This window comes from Ochlerotatus camptorhynchus, unplaced genomic scaffold (genome assembly GCF_037179485.1).
Source record: "Ochlerotatus camptorhynchus isolate MF236.1 unplaced genomic scaffold, CSIRO-AGI_Acam_v1.1 ptg000646l, whole genome shotgun sequence".
NCBI lineage: Eukaryota > Metazoa > Arthropoda > Insecta > Diptera > Culicidae > Ochlerotatus > Ochlerotatus camptorhynchus.
Genome location: NW_027041125.1, coordinates 728,279 through 753,818, shown reverse-complemented (window position 1 = coordinate 753,818; position 25,540 = coordinate 728,279). Strand labels below are relative to the sequence as shown.

General features: G+C 41.9%; 1 protein-coding gene across 2 annotated transcripts in view; it reads left to right on the top strand.

Annotated features, from left to right (window-relative positions):
- Positions 1-25,540, top strand: part of sns (sticks and stones) — a 441,055-nt gene that overhangs the window by 371,378 nt on the left and 44,137 nt on the right. For both annotated transcript variants that reach the window (XM_065237807.1, XM_065237806.1), the window contains exons 10-13: positions 240-377; positions 886-1,050; positions 6,803-6,946; positions 7,120-7,254. In XM_065237807.1, coding sequence (XP_065093879.1) covers positions 240-377; positions 886-1,050; positions 6,803-6,946; positions 7,120-7,254 — 582 coding nt within the window. The remainder of the gene's footprint in view (positions 1-239; positions 378-885; positions 1,051-6,802; positions 6,947-7,119; positions 7,255-25,540) is intronic.

The window sequence follows — 25,540 nt, the reverse complement described above, 5'->3', positions numbered from 1 at the left end:
ACCCTACTGACTATACTGCCCATGTGTGTGTGCATCCCTCGCTGGGGAGCAATTTGCCTCGCCAGCAACCGCAGTCATTTTTTTCGCTAATGACCCCATTTCCGCGTGCGTTCGTACCGTGAATTTGCGGTATCGTTCCTTCGCGGGAAAATCCACTGCACCATTTAAATCCCATGCAATTTTCCCCCGCTCACATCAAAACCGACACTGACGACACCATGTATTGCCATATTCCACAGTTGCCCCGGAGACGGTGAAGATAACGATCGATCCGCCCGAGCTGAAGCCCGGTATCGAGGCAACGCTGATCTGCGACTCGAGCTCCAGCAATCCGCCGGCGAAAATTTCCTGGTGGCGCGATGGCATAGCAGTAACAGGTAAATCCCATAGGTTCATGTTTTGACATGCGTTCCCATCTCATCCGCTCAGCAGTAGCTAGTTCCTCAGGACAACGATGCGCGGGTTTATAATCGAATTCGACAGCCGTGTGCCACTCCTGCTGGGTTGAGTTTCCTCCGGAAAGGTCTATTACGCATATTGCACAGATGGGGATTAGTGTGTGTCGAGCAGCAACTCAGAGTGGGTACTTTTCAGAAAACACCATCACCGTCACCGACGGCCGGAGTGACATTGATGCCACCACAAAATGTGACACACGTCGCTTCGTTTGAGCTGCGGAGCCACGAAATCGAATAAACCCGGCAAGAAGCCCCTTCTTAATGGCAGCCGGCGGAAATTGTTCACATATGTCTGAAGCACTTTATCCCGGGGAAACCCCACCCAGCAGCAGCATCAGTGGGAATGCACTTTCCCAGAGTATTAGTGTAAGCGCAGCCCAAGCCCTCTGCATCTATCTAACCCATTTCCCCCTTTTTATTCCCGAAGGTATAAATAACTCGTCCAAACCGGGCCTCTGGGGTGGCACCGTATCGTCGCTGGAGCTGAAGGTAAACATCACCCAGGACATGAACGGAAACGTCTATACGTGTCAGAGCTCGAACGAGGCTTTACAGCGCAGCGTACACGAGGCAGTCAATTTGCAAGTACTATGTACGTCAGAGCAGCGGCTCGTTCTTTCATTCTTCGACTATATTTTCGGGGAGTGTTGGCTGCTCCGGATTAGGCATGTTTCCAGCGTTCCTTCAGCGGGTACGGCAGGAAGTGTTGTAGCTGTCTTTCGGTAAACATCAATTCCTTTCAACTTCATGCCGGAATTGTTGACAACGTTTCTGTATGGCTTGGGAGTTAAGACACTGGTTTTGATTGGATTATTTGAAAGAATTTTTTTGCTTTGATGAGATACTTCTTGGAATGTTACGCAGGATTTGAATTAATAAGTGCAAGCAGTCTTGATTGGAATTTACAATAGAGCTAATATACTATAGAGGAAGAATATCGCCGGTGTTCCCTTTGTTTGCCCGACCAATCAGGCGCTGGTTCGTGTTTGACAGAAAATTGGTTGTTGTCTCCTCTTTCTCTTAGGTTTTGACTGTAAATTCAATAGAGCTAATAAACTATAGAGGAAGAATAGCGCTGCCGTCGCTGTCGAAACATCTTTCCTTACATCTAATAGGGGCACAACTGTCAAAGCGAGAAAAAAATATGCAGTTTGACAGTTCTGTCGTTGTTTTTATAATACCGGGTACAGAACTGTCAAACTGCGTAGTTTTTTCTCGCTTTGTCAGTTGTGTCCCTATTAGATGTTAGGAAAAGATGTTTCGACAGCGATGGCAGCGTTATTCTTCCTCTTTACAGCTATCGCCCGAAGAACGCGTTACCCACTGAGTTGCACCCACCGCTTTTTCTAGGCGGGATTTCAATCAGGGCCCCACAAAGTCACTTTCAATCGAAAATCGTCAAGCGACGATGATGCTGTCAACCATCACTTTCAATTGAAAGTCATTCTGTCTTCTCTTCGAGCAGATCCCCGCCAACATCAACAGAACCACTTTCATGCTGTTTGTTTTGGCTCGACTCGTGTTCCTTTCTTCTTTCATTTTCAAATGAACTTACTTTTGCATTGAAGCGAAGCTGTTCGATCCAAATTCGTACAGTTTTTGTGACTTTTATTGCATCAATATAGGATTTTTTTTTAATCGGGGTGACGTCTAGAGATCAAAAATTGATATGCGACGCCATGTTGAAATCCAAGATGGCGGCTTCCAATTTACGAAAAAGTGGAAATACAGTCAAATACACATCAATGTTGGTATTTTTGTAATCGGTTTGAAGTCTAATTGATATGTGACGCCATTTTGAAATCCATGATGGCGGCTTCCGATTTCAGATTAAGTGGGAAATACTGTCTACCCATTAATTTAGGTATTTTTGGAATCGGGATGGCGTCTAGAGGCCGGAAATCGATATCCGACGCCATTTTGAAATCCAATATGACGGCTTCCTATTTCAGAACAAATGGGAAATGCTGATGCCGTCTCATCAATATGGATATTTTTGAAAACGGGGTGACTTCTTAAGATTGGAAATCAATAGCCGACGCCATTTTTAAATCCATGATGGCGGCTTTCGGTTTGAGAAAAATTTGTAAATTCTATCAAATGGTTTTTTTAGAATCAGGGTGACGTCTAAAAGCCGGAAATCGATATCCGACGCCATTTTGTAATCCAAGACGGTGGCTTCCGATTTGCGGAAAAGTGTCAAATATCCTAAAATATGGTTATTTTCAGAATGGGGATGAGACGTAGATGCCGAAAATTGATGTCGCGCCGTCTTTAAATCCAAGATGGCGGCTTTGGTTCAGAAAAACTGTGAAATACTGTCAAATATCGATCAATGTGGGTTTTTTTGAATCGGGTTGACATCTAGAAACCAGAGATCGATGTCTGACACCATCTTTAAATTCAAGATGGTGGCTTCCGATTTCAGAAGAAGTGTCAAATAGCCTACAAATGGCATCGAATATCGATTTTCAGCATCTACGCGTCGTCCTCGTTTCGGAAATACCCAGATCTTAGGGTATTTGACACTTTATGTGAAATGGCCGATGGCCGCCATATTGGATTTCAAAATGGCATCGGATATCGATTTTCGGCATTCACACGATGTCCCTGTTCTGAAAATACTCGTTTTATGAAACTTGATGGCCACCATCTTGGATTCCAAGATGGCGTCGAATATCGATTGTTGACATCCCCGTTCCGAAAAAAAAAACCATATTGTAGGATAGTTGATACATTCTGAATCCTGATGGCTGCCATATTGGATTCCAAAATAACGTCGAATATCGATTTTCGGCACCTTCGCGTCGTCCCCGTTCCGAAAATACCCGTATTGTAGGGTATTTGAGACTTTCCCTGACCCCGATGGCTGTCACCTTGGACTCCAGAATGGCCTCGTTAATTTAATTTTCGTTTAATTTACCCTATCCCTATCGGCAACCGATATTGTGTGGGTAGGTACTATCCGGATTCACTGAAACCTCCGTTTACGAAGTCTTTTTTACGCAGTATTCAATATACGTCCCTCTTTTTACGAAGGTTTTTTTTACGAAGTAAATCCCAAATAACGAGTTTTCTTTTTGTGATTTTGGGAAACTGGGATATACTATGAAATACTTCACAATATAGGTATTGTTGGAATCGGAGTGACGTGTAGGGACCGGAAATCAATGTCTGACGCTATTTTGAAATCCAAGATGGCAACTTCCGGTTACAGAAAAACTTGGAAATTCTGCCAAATACCCCCACAAGATGGGTATTTTTGAAATCGGAGTGACGGTTAGGGACCGGAAATCGATGTCTGACGCCATTTTTAAATCCTAGATGCAACTTCCGGTTACATAAAAACATGGAAATTCTGCCAAATACCCCACAATATGGGTATTTTTGAAATCGGAGTGACGTTTAGGGACCGTAAATCGATGTCTGACGCCATTTTGAAATCCTAGATGGCAACTACCGGTTACGTAAAAACATGGAAATTCTGCCAAATACCCCACAATATGGGTATTTTTAAAATCGGAGTGACGTTTAGGGACCGGAAATCGATGTCTGATGCCATTTTGAAATCCAATATGGCGGCTTCCGGTAACAGAAAAGCTTGGAAATTCTGTCATACACCCCACAATATGGGTATTTTTGGAAATGGAGTGACGTCTAAGAACCGGAAATCGATGTCTGAAGTCATTTCGAAATCCAAGATGGCGGCTTCCAGTTACAGAAAAATTGGCAAATACCACAACGTCACCCCGATTCTTAAGATACCCATATTGTAGGTTATTTAATATTACTTTTATGTTTTTATGTAACCGGAAGTCGCGATATTGAATTTCAAAATGGCATCAGACATGGGTTTTCAGTCCTAATAAGTCACCCCGATTCCAAACAACCCATATTGTTGAGTATTTGACAGTATTTCCCAGTGTTTCTGTAACCGGATGTCACCATCTTGGATTTCGAAATGGCGTCAGACGTGGATTCTCGGTTCTCACAGGTCACTCCGATTCCAAATATATCCATATTGTTGTGTATTTATCGGTATTTTTCTGTTTTCCTATAACCGGAAGCCACCATGTTGGATTTCAAAATAGCGTCAGACATCGATTTCCGGTCCCTACACGTCACTCCGATTCCAAAAAGACCCATATTGTGTGGTATATGACAGAATTTTGAAGTTTTTCTGTAACCGGAAGCCGCCATCTTGGATTTCAAAATGGCGTCAGAAATCGATTTCCGGTCCATACACGTCACCCTGATTCCAAAAATACCCATATAGTGGGGTGTTTGACAATATTTTCAAAAACCTCTTTTTACGAAGTAAATCCCCAAATAACGAGTTTTCTTTTTACGAAGTAAATCCCAAATAACGAGGTTTTTTTTACGCACTAATTCGATTTACGAACCCCCATTTTGGTTCGTAAATGGAGGTTCCAGTGTACTATATTTTGATGCCTGCGTCAGCAGGTCGTGACCATGCGAATGAGCCCCGAATTGAAGTGAAAGTGGAAAAAACGAAGGAGGCAGTTTTCGAGTCATTCATTGCGTCAATTGAAACAAGTCTTTGCTTCAAATGAAATGAACTGAAGCACTTAACGAACGAAGCAAGTGATAGTCCAGTCATGTTTGAAAAGAGGAATGTTCATTGTGACTCGATAACTAGAAACACGATGAGTTACACGAAAATGATATTGCTCGAAATGAAGCGATTCTGTGGAGAGTTCATTTTTTTCTTTTCTTTGTTTCGAAAATGCAGAACCCTGATTTCAACCAGTCGGTCTGATTTTTTGCATGTGAGTAGTGTCAATGGAGAGCTAGTCACTCGCAGAAAATCAGAGTGCTTGGTTGAAAACCCACCGAGACAAAGAGGTGGGTACAACTCAGTGGGTAACGCGTTTATTGGCTCTATTGAATTTAAAGTCAAAACCTAAGAGGAAGAGGAGACAATAGGGGACCTTTTATGAACCAATTTTCTGTCAAACGCGAACCAGCGCCTGATTGGTCGGGCGAACGTATAGAAACGCGAGAATTTTTACAACAGGGAATCTATTTTCTTGTATTTTGACAGTCGAGTCGCCCATAATAAAATAGTTTGTGCACGGCTGTTTCCGCAAGAGAAGAAGAACACGTCACAGACAAAAAAGCCAGTTGTCTCCTCTTCCTCTTAGGTCAAAACTAGAAATACACAGAGGAAGGGATAAGGGAGATCAAGGCGGATAATCACTGGTTGGCTGGAACTCACGGTCCGCTAGTGCTGGTGAGTTATTTGCCGTTAATGACACTGCCATAAACAGTGACAAAACAGTAACAGATTTGGACCTGTTTCATACGACCAGAAGGTTCGTGCTGCGAAATTTCGCGAATAAACACGAGGAGGATCGATCATAGCAAAACTTGCCATATACAATCGTCTTAGTTCATTTTAGTAAACAAACTAACACTTCTTCTTTCTGTGTCACCTTTAATTATCTGTCTTGAGTGGAGATAATGTTTTGAGCTAGGAGTGTGACACATCTAAATCTCTTTTTTAGATGGCCAAAAAATCTCTCACTAGCAAATCAATCTACGAAAAATCTAGCTAAATCCATCTACTCGCATTGCACTCCATCTTTTTGCAGGAAATCTTCAAAATCGTCATCAATCTTCTTTCTATCTACAAGGTATGCGCGTTTCTCACAACAGTAAAGCAGATTGTTTACTGCATCTTAGATAGAGTCGCCCCCCTCGGTTTTGAACTGTCAAAATCTGAGCCAATCGCCATCTCTACCTCTCAGTCAAAATGACGTCCACGATCCTAATAATTTGTTTCTACTTTGTTGGAATGTTGTAAACATTTAGTACAACAAGTTCAAAGTCTAATGACACCACAATTTATTTCTGATGAGAGTTTCTACACACTTCTCCAAAATTAACAACTCCCAAAAGAATATTTCAGCCGCTAAATGCATTGCAAAATCCTAGACGTCTTCTCGGCGTTTTTTGATTTATTGTTTTCGACACAGATCAAAAGCAACTGATCCGTGAAACTCTGCAACTGTAGCATAAGTTACTCATCAAACGGAAATCGATCGGATTCCACGAACCGGAAATAACCCATCAAATAATTTCAAAATTCCATTCATCCATCCTTAATGCGCACGTGGTGCATCAATCTTCATACCAACCAGCAGTGCTGATAAACAACAGCTCATTCCCGGAGATCAACCCGTCGAACCCAGATCCGTCTGGAAACATGCACTCCGGGTAGCCATCAATCAAAAGCTCCCATAATTCCATTCAGCCTACCGAACGAAAATCGACTCACTCACATCTCTCTCTCTCTCTCGCCCATCCTCCGCCGCGTTCAGATCCACCAAAATTCTCGCCGCCCCCGTCGTCAACGGCCGTCGGCGTCGAAGGCGAATCACTTACGGTTGCCATGGTGGCGAACGGAAATCCCATGTCGATTGCCTACACCTGGACCAAGGACGGCCTTCCGATTCTACCGTCTGGTAAGTAGACGCACACACGTGCACACCATTTCGCGGTCCATTGTTCTTCCTCAACCCTAGTGGCGCTATGAACAATGGAACCCATTACCGGTCTAATCACACTCGATTAATTCACCTTTCGCACCGCCCCTTGGCTGGCTCGGACAACGTTGCCGTTGTTGTTGTTGTTACAGGTGTCCAACGAATCGTCTCCGAGGGACCAATCCTCAACATCACCAAGCTGACGCGGAACGATGCCGGAATCTACACGTGCGAGGCCGTCAACTCCCAGGGCTCGGCGATGATTAATATCACAGTCGTGGTCGAATGTAAGTACTTGTAGCTGCTGGACCCATAAGGCGCATATGTGAGATTGGGTGTTGGGGCGAAACCGTCAAAAAGAGCATAATGTGGTTCAACACCAGCGCTGCAGCGCCCGCTGGTATATAGAAACGGAGGAAGGAGACGGATGGTGATCCATCTTTGTTGAGGGAAATGCGTGGGACAGCATTGTGTGGTTGAGGCAACTCCGTCTGCAACGTGGACCGTGAACCGAGATTTGATGAGTTTGAATCGTCTCAAATTACATTACCGAGGGGCGGAAGTGCTACCCACCACCCACAGCAGTTTCATTGTTCGGTTGGTGTTGGCCGGAAATCGGTAACTAATTTTAGCGCGCAAACAACGACTCATCCGGGCTTGTTTCTGGAATTGATTTACGACCGGAACTGAGGCTCTAATATCCAACGATAAATCAACAAGTTTTTAACTCCAGTCAGTAGATACTTTCGCTGCCAGCCGGGAGTGCGGCTAGCCACGGAATTGACGGGTTATTTACTGCCCTTCAGTTGTGGGGTTTTAATGGTCTGGTTGTTACAGCGTAACGAGACCTGCTAAACTGCTAGCAACCAGGGTTGTCAAAATTATCTTCACCATACGCATCGACCACGGAAAGTTGTTATCGTGACTCGGGAGCACTTCTCATCATCAAGAAACCGAGAAATGTCGCGTAACATGGCAAAAGATTCTATCTTCGCTGATCGATTCTCCTTATTGACATTATTGGTCTGAGACTGCATGAAGCTCCTCGCAGTATAGTTATGACCAGATTTTGGCAGCCCACATTTTGAAAATCTTTTTTAATATTCTGAAATTATCGAAAAGTCTGATGTACGGAGGGGCTGATAAATTCGGGTCATTACTGTATTACATAGGAATAGGCAAAAACATCTTTAATTCAAGCGAGAATATTAATCTGCAGTAGGGAGCATCATTTAAGAAAGGTTATGAATTTGCAAAGGTAATGAATTTGTGTAAAAAATGGTATGAAGGTTTAAAGATTGCGCAAATGATTTGAATTGTGTATGAAGATTTCGGTGAATTACTATCGTAAATTATTGATTTTCACTTACATTGCTCTAACTTGGGTTGTAGTTGAAAAAAATAGTATGTGGTTGTCACGACAATGATTAACAAGTATGTTGTTATTGTGATGACTTGGCGTTTTTGTCTTGCGCATATTCATCTGTCAATTGACCGTATGTTGTAATTGTTTCGCATTTCTATATTTCTTGATAGGGGAAATGAATGTAATGTCGGCCTAAATGCCCCTAATTTGGGCCCATACATAAATTCAGCAATCGAGTAAATTTTCAATAGCGACCAAAAATATCCACTAGTATCGTTCCAATAACGCGTTCATCTATATAAAATGCATAAATAGCAGATTTTTAGCGATGGGCCCAATCTTAGATCCATCGGCCAACATTAGAGCAAAACTGATCGTAACAAGAATAGGCTTTTTGGTCGTTGCCATAGAAAGAATTTTCTTTTTTTTTTAAGATTTGGACAAGTAGATGCGAAGTTAGAGCGCTAGAAGTGATTTTTTTTTTAATTCTTTCAGAGGAATTCCCATACAAATTTCAAATCAATTTTTGGACATGTTCATATTTTGAGGCTATAAATGTAACTGGAGGGTGGCCTATAATAAATTTAACACTCTTTTTTTTTCAAAATGATCGCCCTAATCTTCAACAGATACCAGTAGACAGGGTAGGGTAATAGTGTTAAATTACACTGTGTAATAGTGGTTTACCTATAGTTGCGGTATTGGGGTCATTCCAGAATAATGGTGGAAAATCATTAAATCTAACTCTCCTAGAATAAAGTAGATTTACATACCGTGAAGTCCAGTTAATCTGAACGACACTTCGTGCACATTAACGGTGTTAATTTTTAATTTAAACAACCATCAGAAAAGCGAGTTTCTGGTAACCTTATTTTAAGGATTGCTTTGATTCTGCGTTCCGTTTCACATCATTCCATTTCGCTTTTCTCCATTCTAAAGACTGGAACGCGCAAAAATGTTGTCGACATCGTTCCTTTCAGTCAAACTTCATATCACAAAAATCTTCTTATTTTTCTTTTATATTTAAAGGGAAAAATGTTCGTTTATTCTGCCAAATCAGAACTGCCGTGTCTTCCGCTTAACCCCTTCCATTAAAATTTGCACAGTGGACTCATCGACCTTATTCGCCACCGAACGCCAGTTAGATTTGAACTGCACACTAAGATTTTGTTTCCGTGTTCGGTAAATTTACCGAAATCAGAACAGCTGACCATTCGGTAAAACTTTGACCTTCATTTAAAAGGCTATTGAATTTGAAAATAATATCAAAACATGTTCAACCTTGTTTAGATGATCTAATCTTGTCATTTAAGTGCAGATTTAGTTTCAAAGTAGCTGTAAAGCGATTGAATTGAATTGCATAAATTTTACCGAAAAGTTCAGCTGTTCAGATTTCGGTAAAAATTACCGAAGTTGGTGATAATTTCTAAGTGTGTGCTGCTCGTTTTCCATGGATTATTCCGTTTTACCAAGGCTCAATACCGTTCGATAGGGTGGAGATCTGGGCTGTTGGGAGGGTTGTGGTCTTTGGGTACCACAACCACGTTGTTCGCATCGTACCACTCGATTGCCTTTTTCCCATAGTGGCAGCTCGCCAAGTCCTGCCAGAACAGCACAGGTCTATTATGTTGCTTTAGGAATGGTAGCAGCCGCTTTTTCAGGCACTCCTAGACGTAGATCTCTTGACTGATGGTTCCCGTAGTAATGAAAATGCCGCTTTTAGACCATACTTGCATATGGCCTGCCAGACGAGATATTTTTGACGTAGGACTAAGTCTGTGATTTCTATATGGGGGTACACTTTGTGAAAACCGAACATGGAACCTGAAACAAAATTATGAAAGATTTTGAATGTTAATAACTCAGCTGCCCCTGGACCAATTTCTATAATTTTATCACCAATCGATCAGAAACATTTCTACACATCTTTTAAATTCAAGATTTTATTGAAAATTGAATGTGCAACTTTTGCTATGATAATTAAAATTATCACTGATTGCCTGCTAAAAGCGATTTCCCTAACACAGATTTCAAAGTTGAATTCCAACCAGTCTCACCATACGGTGTTTGTTCAATCACCGCGTTGTGAGTGGTGGTGTTCTCCAGTACACAACGAAAGGCTCCCCGCAAGCACTTATTTAGCTATCAAGGCTGGCCTCAACCACTGATCGGATACAGTTCCAATCACCGTGCGTGGTAGTGTCCGGTCGCCGGCATCAACAGTAGCCGCAGCAGTGCTTTCGGCACGTGGCGTTGAACATTGTTCTCCAGTACACAACGAAAGGCTGCCTGCAAGCAGCGAGCTACAGCCCACATGAACATCCATAGAAGGAGGAAGAAGCCGCACCGCTATTGTTAGGAATAAGTGAGTCACTGTGGGCCATCTATGTGAAACGCGTTATACTTAATAGTATAAACAGAGATAACCCCGCTCAAATTCCTATTCCTGCACAAAACACAAGCTCCTACTGCAGTAAACAAATAAGATTTATTATATATACCGCGTAGTCCTACGTCACCATCACGTAGGGCTGTGCCTTGTAGTTTTTTGGGAACTTCGATAGTTTGATGGTTTTGAAAAATTTTCTGATGCGGTAAAGTCGTATACAGCTTTCGGGATCACTGCTTTTCCGACGTGCTTTGTTTGTAATCTCGGTTCGCCACCTTCACCTTCTTAAACGTCGAAAACCCGACTCGTTTCTTGGCCCGCTGCACAGTAGTATGGGACACATTGAGCTTGCCAGTGACGTCCCGGATGGAGAGGTTAGGATTCCTCTTATATTTCACCACCACCTTCTTCGTCGTCACTGCCACGTCCGGATTACGATTGCCACCGCGGTCGACAGACGCTCCCCGAACACTTTTAAAACGTTTGCCACGGTCGATTTGGCCACATCCAGCAGTTTTGCCAACTTGGCGTGTGAGAACGTCAGATTCTCTTGCTGCGCGAGCAAAATTTTGACACGCTGCTCCTCTTGCTTGGACGTCATTTTGAAAACTGGAGAGCAAACGGTGAAAACTCATCATAGCAACAATTGTATTTACACTCAACATCCAAATGCAGCATTTAAGGGTTTTTATGCATTTTTAACAGAAATTCATCAATTTGAAGTTGGCTATTTTTTGCGCGTTCCAGACTTTATGTGCAAAATGCCGTTTGAGCAATTTTTAGTTTTTGGGTGCTCGCCAATCAGCGGGGTTCAAATTAAAAAGTGTTCAGATTAAAACGATCAGATTACCGGGGGTGCACGGTACTTGAGACTTCAAATTAGCCAAAAAATTACGTATATGACTCCTTTGCACCTAAAGTAACGGTAGGGTTCCTATAATAGTGGAATCCATAAGAAACCAATGCGTTCCACTATTACAGGATACAGAATTAGTGACAACCTCAACTACTGGAACAGTGGTCCTATTAATGAAGGCCGAATGATATGATACAATTAAATCACAATGCAATATTTTGCTGCTAAAAAAGATGTTAAAAGCCATAAAAATTATGTGCATATCATTTATTTATGTTTTAATACATAGATTGTCTAAGTTCCTCTACTACTGGTTAACCCACCCTAATTTGAAACGTGACTGTTATTTGCTACAGTGAGCTATTAACAATCCGAACGCAATGCCTCCGGTAAAATGTGTAACGGCTAATTGGCAATGTTTGAAAAATAATTGTTCAACAATTTATCAATAGATTTTAGATCTATTGATACCGTATAAATCTTTAAAGTATAAAATTTAAAATGGCGCCAATAGATTTGAAATTTGTCAATAAATGGCTGAGCTATGATTTTTCAAACATTGCAAGTTTGTCGTTACACATTTCACCGGAGGCATCATGTTCAGAGTGTTAAAAGTAAGGCAAAGACCATAGAGTTCCTGCAATTTTTCAGCTGTTCATAGAACAGCCCTGAAGATCCCGGAATGTTCCTGCAATTTTCGGAAATGATCTGAAGTTCACGTAATTTCCATAACAATCTCTAAACTTTGGTTAATTTCTCTGGACTACCCTGAAATTATATCTCAACGATAGCACTATTTTCCTGGAGTTGAAAGAACTATCTTGAAATTTTTCCGAAGTTCTCAAAATTACCCTGATGCTAACGGAACTTTCCCTAAAATCTTTGTAGTTCCCTGAACTTCCCTGGACCAAAGTTCCCTCAAATTTTCCTAATAATCATGGATCTTCTCTCGAGCTTGCCTCAAATTTTTAAACTACCCTGAATCATAAGACACTTCATTTAAGGGGGTAATACACTTTAAACGTCCAAAAAGTAAGGCATTTTCGTTAATTTTTTTAAGCAATAAAACACTCAGGGAGGGCAAATATGTTATAACCCATTTATTAGTCATCCTTCGAACTACAATTTGTATTTTTTTGAACTCGATTGGCGTCTCCCCGTGGCCGGTGCACCAGTTCGCGCGGGCGTCCTCGCGTGGAAGTCAGAAAACGGCGTGGGAAAATACACCTTTCCATGTGATCCTGGAACATAAATCGAACGAAAATCCTGATTAGTAATGAAATTTGGGTTAGAAATACGTATTCCGATTTTTTTTTTAATTAATTTTTTTCAAAAGTTGTGGCCTTAGGAAAAAAATTTCTAGACTTAATGTGCTTTCCTGATGATATTGGAACTGCACAAAAGATCTGCGATCTTCACTAAATTCTCCTGACATTCCTGAATTTCTAGGTAGTTTTTAAAATTTCTCCTGATTTCCCGTAATTTTCTTGAAGCTTGTAAGCCTTCTTTGAAACTTTCAGAACTTTCCCTAAAATCTCTTATTTAATCTGATTTTTTCGAACTTCCCTGAAGATGTTGGCATTTCTTTAAAATAACCTATATTTTCTAATGTTTCGGAAATTTTCTTGATATTCATAAATCTCCCCTTGAAGACCCAACGATGTTCTTGAAGTTTTCGGAACATTATTGACACCTTCAAAATATCTCATAATTCCTCGGAACTCATTGAAAGTTCCTACATTATTTTCGGAAGCTACTGCGACTACTCTGAAGTTCTCTTTGCATTCTCGAAGTGTTCGAAACTGAATATGATGAAACTACCTTAATATAATCAATACTCTATGAAGTTTCCTAAAATATCTTCAAGATTAAGAAGAAAGTTTACCCGATTTTCTTGAGTCCAATCATTTAAAGGTTATAGAACATGTGTGTTGCTTGGGAAACTTCCTAAACGTTTCCGAAATTTTCCTAACGCCCTCGGAACTTTGTGACAATTTTTGAAAATTCTTAAACACCTCTGCAAATTTACAGCAATGTTCTTGAAATTAATTGAACTGCCCTTAGGTTCTCAGAGCTTACCTGAAGTTCTCTCTATTCTCCTGAAGATCTTTGTACTGTCCTGAAATGAATGGAATTGTCCAGAATTTTTTTAAACTTTTCTGAAGTTCTCTGGACATTCCTAAAAATCCTGGAACTTCTAAAGGATTCTCGAAATTTTCCTAAACTCAATGATCATTGGCGTAGCTAATGGAGGTGCCTAAAGTACCTGACTCCCTCCAGAATGATACAGGCTCCCTTCAGTTTTTTTTTTTTCTAGATTGTAATACCGATGTAATAATCTTCAAAAACATCTAGTGGTACCCTAGACCCCCCATTACCAACGCCAATGTTACTTATAAAACTTTCTTGAAATCATTGGAACCACTCTTGAGATCTCTGAAAATCCCAAGGGGCAAGACAGCTCCTAATCATGAGCAATTTCAGTGTTGCTTTTGAGGCACCTCGAGTAACTCACATTGCTCAGTGAGCAAGATCGCTGTCATTTGCTTTCTCACTTTTCGCATCACAGCAATATTTGAAGGTGTACCTCCATGCGAAGCCGAAAAGCTGCTGTCAAATAAAACAATCTGAATTACCACGGCGCCGTTCTGCTGACGGGGAACATCCAGCCTCGCTTTTGGTGCTTTTGCTGAGCCTTCCGGATGGTCGTGATTCGGTCCCGTTTTTTGCTATACACCACCGAGATTTTGCTGCGGCCGTCGACCGAAGTCTCCAGGAGAAAGTCGCCGAAGAGAATCTGTCAGCTTGATTTGTGCTTCGTCTTCCTGACGGGTTTTCACTTCGGTTTCGTCCGGTAGATCGTTAATGGGTATGAAGTTCAAACGAGGATCGCACTCACCGGAAACAGCAGCTACTTCATCGTCATCCTCTCTTCGGCTTCGGCAGTGGCAGCGGCTGCACTGATGCTCTGGCTGAACGTTCCACGGGGTAATGATTTGTAGCATTGCCTTCGGAGCTGGAATCGGTTGTTGCCCCACCGGGAAATATTTTCTATACCGAAAACTGTGGCTGCGGGTGCCGTTGGAGGGGTCCTGGTTGAAATATTACTCACTATTCTATATTTGCCATTGTGCAAACGGGAATGCTGGTCGAAAGGGAATCGGAGTTAGTTATTACCACATTGACTGGTGATGCCTTTTCCAATAGGACTGCTGTTAAGACTCGAGAAATCTAAGATGCTGGGATCGCTGCATTATAGGTGGAATTTCAGATGTTTAGAAGAAAATTGGAGAGCTTTTTTTGATCAGAGATGATCCTTTCGGCGTGACGACTGGGACTGGTTGTTGAAGAGGAAGCACAACCCTTAAAGCTGGTTGGAAGTATAGGTTGTTATTGGTAGTAAGCAGGCACTGGCACCGGCTCTTCCATAATATTCCAGTTATTCGAAAGACTCAGTATACACTTGGGATTACTTTATTTACTAAAAAAAACTGACGTCTAATATGAGACGTATATGCTTAAAAATAGTAAACGGAGTAGGCAGAGAAAATATTAAGGTACATTGAGTGACTCGCGAGTTACTCGCTGCTATAAACAAACTCAGAGTGAACCTGTCTAGCCCCTTGGAAAATCCCATAAGATCTCTAGACCTAAGATTTCTGAACTACTTGGAACTTCTTTAAAGATTAAAAAAAAAATTCTTCAAGTTCCTGCAGTTTTGCTGAAGCTAATAGAACAGCCTTGAAGTTCATGTAGCTTCTCTGAACTTCCCAGAATGTTTTAAAAGTTTCAACTTTCCTAAAATTCTCGTCATCCCAATAATCAATTTGAGCTGATTAAAAGCTGGATAAGCAATTTTTTACCTGAAGAAGCAAATTTTTGCCTGAATTCAGCTATGTTTGTTGGGATTTCCTTTTGTCCCTCAGAATTTCTCAAAAAATTTAGGAACTTTTTCGTAAAAAGAAAACTCGTTATTTGGGATCTACTTCGTAAAAAGTGGTTTTTTGAAAATATTATCAAATACCCCACAATATTGGTATTTTTCTAATCGGGAAGACGTGTAGGGACCAGAAATCGATGTTTTAGGCCATTTTGAAATCCAAGATGGCGTTATCCGGTTCATGAAAAACTGGCAAATAATGTCAAATAGCCCACAATATGGGCTATGAATATGGGCTGGAATCAGGGCTACGTATACAAACTGGAAATCTATGTCTGACGCCATTTTGAAATCCATTATGGCGGCATCCGGTTTCAGAAAACCTGGAAAATAATGTCAAATAGCCCACAATATGGGTATTTTTGGAATCAGGGTTACGTGTACGAACCGGAAATCCATGCTTGAGGCCATTTTGAAATCCAATATGGTGGTATCCGGTTCATGAAAAACTGTAAATACCATAAATACCCCACAATGTGCGTATTTTTGGTTTTCTGTACCCAGATGCCACCATCTTGGATATCAAAATGGGGTCAGACATAGATTTCCAGTTCCTACATGTCACCCTGATGCCAAAAATACCCATATTGTGGGGTATTGACAGTGTTTTCCAGTTTTTCATGAACCGAATACCGCCATGATGGATTTCAAAATGGCCTCAGGCATGGATTTCCGGTTCGTACACGTAACCCTGATTCCAAAAATACCCATATTGTGGGCTATTTGACATTACTTTCTAGGTTTTCTGTACCCGGATGCCGCCATCTTGGATTTAAAAATGGCGTCAGACATAGATTTCCAGTTCCTACACGTCACTTTGTTTCCAAAGATACAGTTTTTGCCAGATTCCCAAAATCGCAAAAATAATTCGTTATTTGGAATTTACTTCGTAAAAAGAAAACTCGTTATTTGAGATTTACTTTTTTTAAAAAAAAAAACCTCGTTATTTAGGATTTACTTAGTAAAAAAAGAGGGACGTAAATTGAATACTCTGTGTGTGTGTGTCATCCTCTATCCCTCACCCAGCCAGGGGTGTTGGACAAGTAGAACTGCGAATAATTTGATCAAATCTCATGCTCCGTAATGGTGCCCTTTATGTTGTTAAGACTAGTACTTCAAAAAGGGGAACTTTTGAGGCAAGACAGGGTGTCCTCAACAAGTTAAGGGAACAGGATGCACAAGATGTCCAAAACAGGTACAGCAAAACATCACATAGACGCCCTTATTCACACTAACTACTCAGGGGGTAGAAGGCCAAGAAGAGCCACCGCCACCAACTAAAGCTTGAACCGGGTACCTGGGACTCCCACGATATACCCGCGGCAATGGTCAGCAGACGATGCCCTGTGCGTATTTAGTATGTAATATGTTTTATTTGGATACACAAAATGTTTGAAGCCATGCGTCTTCTAAACCATGATTTGCATCACCACAAATACACGTTTCAACAATCTCCGACTGGAACGTACTCACCAAATCACTACACCCAGGAGTGCATTCCCAATGCTTCCACGCATATTTTTCTCTACCTAGTCATCCCTAAGCAATTCCTCCTCCAGCGACTCCAACCACACAACGACCAAATATCACTTTTCTTCGCTTTACTCTTTCAAGTAACTCCATTCACAAAAGCAATGCACATCGCAAAACCCAAACAATAGAACAGCGCTGTTCTCATCACCGCGTAAATAAACTGAAATTAAAATTTTCACTCGCGATGCCACAAATTTCTGGTCCGAGAGAAAAAATCAAACCACGCAGGTAGTGCTAAATCTTCTGATGCTTGCAATTTTGCAAACATGATGAATCATGTTTCCTTTCTCAATTCCAAAACTTCTCGGAAAGCGAGAAAACCACCACTCACACACGTATAACCGTCCGGGAGGCAGAGTTCCAGTGCTAATCCGGCAAATGCAGCCGAAAATTATGAAAGCGAATGCACGCACAAAACAGAGAACAAACTTAAAACACAACCGTATCCAAAGGCGTTCGAAACTCGACTCCCAGGGACGTAAATTGAATACTGCGTAAAAAAAGATTTCGGAAACGGACGTTTCAGTGTACCTACATTTTTGTGAAGTTAATCTATCCTGATATTCATGGGACTTCCATGAATTTCTCACTATTCTCATGATCATGTTTCTAGAAATTTCGTGAAATTAATGGAGCTACCCTAAAGATCTATAAACTTCCCTGAAGTTCTCTGGACTTCCGTAAATGTCTTGGATCTTCTATGAAGTTCCCGATTTTTATCTTATATTTACTAAACTGACTTGACGTTCTTTGGGCTATCCTTAAATTTTTGGAACTTATTGAACTTTTTCGCTATCTTTCCGAAATTTATGGAACGCTCAAAATCGAAACAAAAACTCTTCAAATTTAATAAAGTTATTTATATGGATGGAAATATTTCCATCTGTGAATATTATTTTCTAGAAATGGAATTCAGGGTAATTTTATTAGGGGTACTGGGGGACTTGAGGTAATGAGTCAATCCGAAGCTATTTGTCACAAACGATATTCCCCACTTCAATACATTATCGGTGCTAACATGCACCATTGAAAATGTACTGAAACTTTCAATCAAGTAGTAGTGCAATACTTGATTGACGCGTATTAAATAGGTAGGATTTAAAAAGATCGTTGCAATGTTTGTAGGTAAAACCAAAGAATTATACGGATGTAGAATTAAAAAAAATAAATAATTTAGCTGAGCATTCCAATGCGTTAGCTGGAACCAACGGCATCTCATACCACGGACGTAATTCTTCTTTCAACTCAAAATCACTGCAACAAACACTAGGAACACGATAGATTTGATGATTGTCACTTTTCAACACCACAGCAGTACTTTCAATCTTCTAATCCAAAATTGTATTTTTTTTTCACAACGTACCAAAACAAAAACACGGCGTTTATGCAGTGCGGCCTACTTTGATCAACCAAGGAGACAAAAAGTGCTTTGGGTAGCAAAATTCAAAACTGTGTCAGGCTAACTACCTTGTTTCAACGCTCAGTCATTTTGGGATAGGCTAAGGTCATCTTTTTCAACCAAAACTTTGAACTCTGTCAGAACCGGTAGCTGTCCAATTTCTTTAGAGTCACGTGCTTCTTTGACTTTGTACTAGACTATCTGGTATCCCTTATGGTCGACCCAAAACATGATTTCGAAATTGCCATTTTCGATCAAAAGATTAATTTTACCATCCAACTAGATCTACATCTAAGTATCACAAATCAAAACTTCCATTCTATTAAGCATTGCGTTTAGTAGCTTAAATGCTACAGAATACTGCCACCATTCACACCACTCAGTCCAACGGCCTTTTCCCCGTGAAGCCAACCTCACCCGGTCATAACCCCGGAAGTGGCCCTTAATCCCAATAAATTTGTTTTATATCATGCCTATGTTTGTCTAGGACACAGCATTAGTCCAACCTGGTGGTATTGCCGGGGAGGAAGAGGAGTAGAAGGAGGTGACAGCCCGACTAGAAATTGTGTGTTAAAACTAGCCAAAGGCTAATAAAATAAGGCAAAACCACAGGGACAAATAAACTCCGGACCGGATGTCGGTCGAATGGTCGTTGGTTTGTATGTATGCGCAATAGTAGCCTACTGATTTTTTTTGTTCGGTCTGTGGGTGAATCCAACCTCCAGCAGGGGGCCAACAAATGAGGAAAAATCAATAAAGCTCCTCATCGAGCGGGTTTGTGTGTGCTCTATTGTGGCCCTGACTGCAGTATGCCAGGATCAATGGAAATCACTCCCAGCAGGAGTTTTGGTTTGGTTTCCCTCTCTCCACACAAGGAACCCCCGGAGTTGCAGGAAGTGCTCTGTGATAAGGGAGGTGGGTGTCATATTTTCCTGTTGCGACTTACCCCACTAAAGGAAGCTGACGACAGGACAGGATCGTAAACTAACCGAATCTGCCCTGGTAGTTGAAATTGTCCCAATTTAGAGCACCGATGCTCCAGGGAGTGGTTTCCCTCCGTCTTTGTACTTTAATAAGAGCCGGAAGATGGCAGGACTTGTACGACACGTCGTCGGTTGGTCAACTAACCAGGGGGACCGAGTGGCATCTTACATGGACACATATTTGTGTAAACGAAAGAAGGAAGCACCACCTTCCTAGGGATTTTATAGACAAACTTTTTGTCCTCTCAACCCATTTCTGCTGGAATTAATCCAAATTTAAGAGGTGCACACTTGTTTCGCATGAGCCATGTAAGACAATGATGCTGTGCACTGAGACTAGTCCTAGAGTCCTAGTCTGAGCACCATATAAAGGATATGAAAATTGCTTAGAATAGAATACAGGTCGTTCTTTGTCGTCTTAGACTGCACCGGGGGATTACACACAGGTAGGGGAGAGAGAGCAAATGGTTTGTTCCTCTTGTCAAGTGTGGCGTACATGTTCGAGAAGATACTCTCTGCTGGTTTTAAGGTGATGCCGACACAAGTACCCATTATGAACGCCCTTAAGACTTTGGAGAACGAGTTGATCCCTTCTTAACTGGACGCCGGCTGATGTTTGCTTCCCAAATGGTTTGTCGGAAATTAGTTGGATGGTTGAATCGGATCAAACGTTTAACCTGGAACGAGGTTTTTAAAGTGGTGAAAGTGTTTCTTTTAAAATGTAGTCTCTAGCAAGCCCTGCTGTATTCAATGAGCTCCCTAACTATAGTATGCTAAATTAATTCCTTGAAACGGGTCATAATGCCAGCTGGCTTGTCACGCTTTCTACTAGTCAATATATTCTAGATTTAGTATTCTGTGTGACTAAATCCACATTACATCTATCGGAATAAGATTAAGCATTTCTCTCACTTCAAATCTCATTTCCAACTTGCTCAGTTCCGCGAGAACTACTTTCCACCGCCATCAAAGCTAAATCTTCCCAACGACCCGACATAACCTTATCGCAAAACAATTCCCAAACTCCCATTATTGCTTTGTTTACCGGAACGACCGCCTTCCATCAAACTACCACCCAAAGTCTATTTCCACACAATTGAATTTAATAGAAATTAAATTTCATCCATTTTCCCTCCAAGAATGCTATACACATCCCACGACTCCCACATTTCACGACGCCAAATAGCGCCTGATAACAGAAAAAAATATATATTTTATGATACCACCAAGAAATGCAATCTGCAGCAAATGATGCCCTCTCTCGGCATCAGCAGCCTCAGCAACAACTCCACACATGACCGAATCACTTTTTCGTCATCCCTGTTTGCGCTGCCCCCAAACAGCGGCAAATCCCCAAATGCTGTCATCCCAATGTGTGTGTCGAAAATGAAAGCGACAAAAACAAACAGCAGCAGCAGGAAGGAATTGCTCCTTGAAGCACTAGAGGAGTAGTGGCATCATGCGGTTATTTCCTCGCTTGGTGGCCGGAGCTTTTTGCACAAACACCAGCAGGTCCTCCTTTGTGTCCAGGACCTCTGTTCGCGGCATCGTTTTCAAACAAAAATCTAATAACAAAGCTCTCACACATGAGAGGAGCATGCACACACATACACACGGTGAACAGATTCTTCAAGGCGGGAAGCGGTAGCACCATCACATTTGTTTCATTCGCGTTGGTATGATCAAATTGAAGTTGTGGGAGAAGTGTAGATGGAACTTTCCAAACGAAGATTGAATTATAGTCGATTTGTTTTAGTAGATGAAAATGTTTTAGGGCAAAATCTAAATGGTCCCTATCCATTATCATTTTCCAACCTATCATTGGATAATATCCCTACATAGTAAAAAAAAAACATGAATTTGCACTACTTACAAAACATTTCAATTCGATGTGCAAATCCCTTGGAAGAAATCATGTCGAAGCACGATGAAATCAACAGCAAATCACTTCATTTTAGTTTGTATTGCACATCGTTGTTGATGTGCTGTGCTTTGAACTCGAAATGTCAACCACACTGATATTCAAAATCTATCACTTAAAGTTTAACTAATTTATCCAAATTTATCATGTTGGCTGATAATGGTTTTAAATATGTATATTGCCTTGTTCATACTACAAGCCTTGTTATAAGTTATTCAGAATATGACCATAGAAAATGTATCACATTCCTACCCAGATCACTTGTTTCCAGGTGATATTGAACAACATTACAAAGTTTGTAGTAGAAGCAAGACGAGACATTAAGCAATAAATTTGATAAGTTTGGCAACATTTTGTAATAGAACTTATCTGACTAATACACTATTATTGAATACAGCAACAATATCGTAATACTCACGCTATAGAATGCAAATTATTTCGGGTGGAAATGGAGAAGTATCGCCTTTCCTGCTCTGAATTCATTTGTTGTAGACCTTGCCATCTTCGCGAGTAATTTTTGGCAGGTGCGTTTTTGACATTTGCTTCCAAAAGCAAAACTAATCAAATCCAATGGATGAAAACAGTGGTGCCGATTCAAATGATAATCATTTTGATTTAAAGATGTTATACAGCACATCTTTTCCAACGACAAATCACTTTGTTTCAAAACGCAAATCACTTGAAAATCAGCGATAAATCACTTCGATTCGTAGTGCCGCATGACAGACTGAGTTAAGTACAAGAGCATTTGGATTAGATGTGACAACGTTTTACTGTGTATCCCTATCCGGATAATTTTAACTCAAATAGAGTAGACCTCTACTTTGCCGTAATCACCCATTTTCGTACTATCGAGCAGAAATCATTAATAATATAATTTTTTTTTTATCTAGTTCGTTTATTTGCAAGGCTCAATCACGTTAGCTTTACATAGCCGATAATTTATTGGTCTTTGTTTGTAACAAAATTAACTTAATTCTATGTCTAGTAGGAGTTGGGCCGAATACTCGTGACTTACCCGAGGTTTTGTGACTTTTTTAACAAATCCAACTGAACCTATGGAAAGGGGAATACATTTAAAAGTCATTTTGAATATGTAGAAACTATGAACTCCGGAGACCCCCATTGCCACTCCGCTTCTGGAGAGAGAGCCGTCGGTGTACCTAACTCCATAGCCTTGGTAATGCGCCCCGAGAGTTTCGACAAGTGTCCGGCGTAAAGCCAACGAGTTGTCTCCTGCCCTGAAGCGGTCCTTGATTTGGCTGTCAATTTTGTGCTTGAGCGATTGCCAACTTTTGTCTCCATGCCAGTGGACCCTGGCCACTGGAGGGAGATCTACGTCGGCGGCCGTGCGGAGGAGTCGGTTCGCCTCGTCAAGGAGAGCGATCCTGTTGTTTCCCGACGTTTTAGCGAGAAAGGCAGCGGCTTTGGTAGCAGTAGCTGCGGTGAAAACGAGCCGAAAAGGTAGGATACCGGCTTCAACGCATGCAGCGTCGGCCGGAGCGGAGGGCAGGAGACCGGAGACTGTTCGAACGTAGCCGTTGTACACCGATTCCAGAATCTGGACGGCTTTCTCGGCGGCAAGGCATGTAATCTCTACACCGTACAGTAGGCGACTATCTATGATGGCTCGAGCTACGCGGAAGCGGATTTCGCGATTGTTGGATCGGTGGGGGCGGAAGATGGTCTTAATCCGGTTGGACCGACTGGGACAGTCCTTCTTTACTTGTTGGAAGTGCGGCTCAAAGGATAAATTCCGATCGAGGAGCACTCCCAGGACCCTCACGGTGTTTTTGGTCGGTATTGCTTGTTGTTAAATCATGATGGGCTGTCCGTTGTTGCGATGCCTGTTATACCTACATATATGGCAGCGCACGTTCTTGCTGGCGAAAAGCTGTCAGTCAGTACATCTGACCACCAAGGAGACTGCCGCTTGCGCTCTCAGTTTCGTCCTCTGCAGGGTGGGACCCACCGTTACAATGAGGACGTCATCCACGTAGACGAAGATGTAAACGTTCTTGGGTAGTTGGTCAAAGACCCCATTCATGGCCACCAGGAAGAGGGTGACCGCGATCACCGAACCCTGTGGCATTCAGGTTTCCTTACTGAAACTTCCGGATTGCACGTTTCCGACCGAAACCCGAAAAGATCGGTCGGTCGGAAAGTTCCGGAAGAAGTGAAGGATGTGTCCTTTCAGGCCCCAATCAGCAAGCTTCTTCAATACAGCTGGTGTCCATGTTCGGTTGAACGCTTTGGAGAAGTCCAGCGAGACGATCTCCGCGTGATGATCTTGGTCCTGTGCCTCCTTCAGGACTTCCCCAAGAGTGGAGAAGTAGGTGGAGGTGCCATACATTTGCCTGAAGGCGTGCTGCCGATGGTCAAGCAGCCCCTTGGCCTCAAGATATTGCTTCAGCCTCCTGTTGACCATCCGTTCCAGAACTTTGGCCATGCAGCAGGTCAGTGCAATGGGACGGAACCCAGTGATGTCCTTGGTCCCAATATTGGTTTTCGGTAACGGTATAACAAGGCTTTCTCTCCAGTTTTCCGGGTATTCTTCAGCGGTCCAGAGTTGTTTGTAAAGGTCGAGAAGTTTCGTTTCACCTTCGGGTGGAAGGTGCTTTAGCAGTGGGTAGCCGATTTCGTCCGGTCCGGCCGAGTTCCCGTTGCTCCGACTGTGAGTGAACACGATTTCTTCCCAGGAGAGTGGGCTGTTGATCGATAGGTCGTCGTTGTCTGGAGGAATTCCGAAGGCAGACACAGAGGACAGAGAGGGGTCGACTCGCTTTCGGAAGCTTTCGCTGTATTCCGAGATTCCGGATAGTTTGGCGACGTATTTGCCCAGTTCGTCTGCTACGACGGTTGGATCAGTGATGGTGACGGTGTCTGTCCGAATCTGGAGCGACTCCATAGCTCCGCTGACGATTGCTCGGCATTGATACTCTCCAGGAAGTCCAACCAGCAATTTGCTGGTCATACCAGCAGCTTGATTACCAAGCAGTGTTGGCTAAAATCAAGATTAGAAAATCAAAATCAGCTATATTTCAAGAGCAATATCACCTAAAATCACAGGCATCAATATCACAAGCCATCATCACCACAAAAATCACGGGTGATTTTCGACCAATATCAGCTGTGATTCTCGATTCCCAAAAATCAACCAGCATCAATATCAACCAAGATCAAAATCATCGAAAACAAGAGGATTAGAAGATATGCTAAATTCTAGAGTCTGGGATATTCCGATGTTCAAGTCAGCATTCCGGAAGAAATTAAAATTGTGGATTTTAACCCAATATGGCTTCCACAAATCGAAGATGGCAGACCAAAATGCAATATGGCAGATGAAAATGCAATGCTTCTAAACCCATGCAATATGGGTATCTATGAGTATCTACGGAATGGGCTTGATGAGTAGAAGTGGAAAAGCAACATCCGCCGCCATTTGGGCATTCAAGGAATCCAATATGGCACCCTCTTAATAGCGTATATGCATCTGAACCCATGTAATATGGCAGCGGATGTCGATTTTCCACTTCTACTCGTCGAGCCCATTCCATAGATACCCATATTCAGTCTGCATAGTTTAACGCAAATCAATCCAGTTCCTTATCAAAATGCTCGTATTCTTGACTTTGTGTTAGCTAATGAAAATGTCGTACTTGAAAGTGCTATTTAGAAAGCTGTGGAACCATTAATCAACCTCGATCGGAATCATCCTGCTCTTGAGGTCACCGTTCAGCTACTGCTCCCTACAATATTCAAGGATATCGTTGATCTGCAAAGCTTGGACTTTCACCGTGCTGATTACACAGCATTATGTTAGACAATCCGTGGTATTGATTGGCAGACCTTCGAGATGGCTGCCTGTGTGGATGGTGCAGTGGTTTATTTCAACGGAAAGGTGAATCAAGCCATCATCAGCAGTGTTCCTCTTCACCGACCTGCTCCAAAGCCACCGTGGTCCAATTCACGTTCTCGTTGCCCTGTTTTAAAGCGCATATTCACACAAGCGAGTAACAGGTATCGACTGTACAACCGATTTCTTTACAAACGATACGTCATTCGGACGCAGAACAGCCTTCGTAGGAACCGGAAGCGATTATGGTCTTTCGTTAATTCCAAAAGGAAAGTAAATGGATTGCCTGTGGAGATGCGTCTCAAAGACACGTGCACTAGTACGCTATAA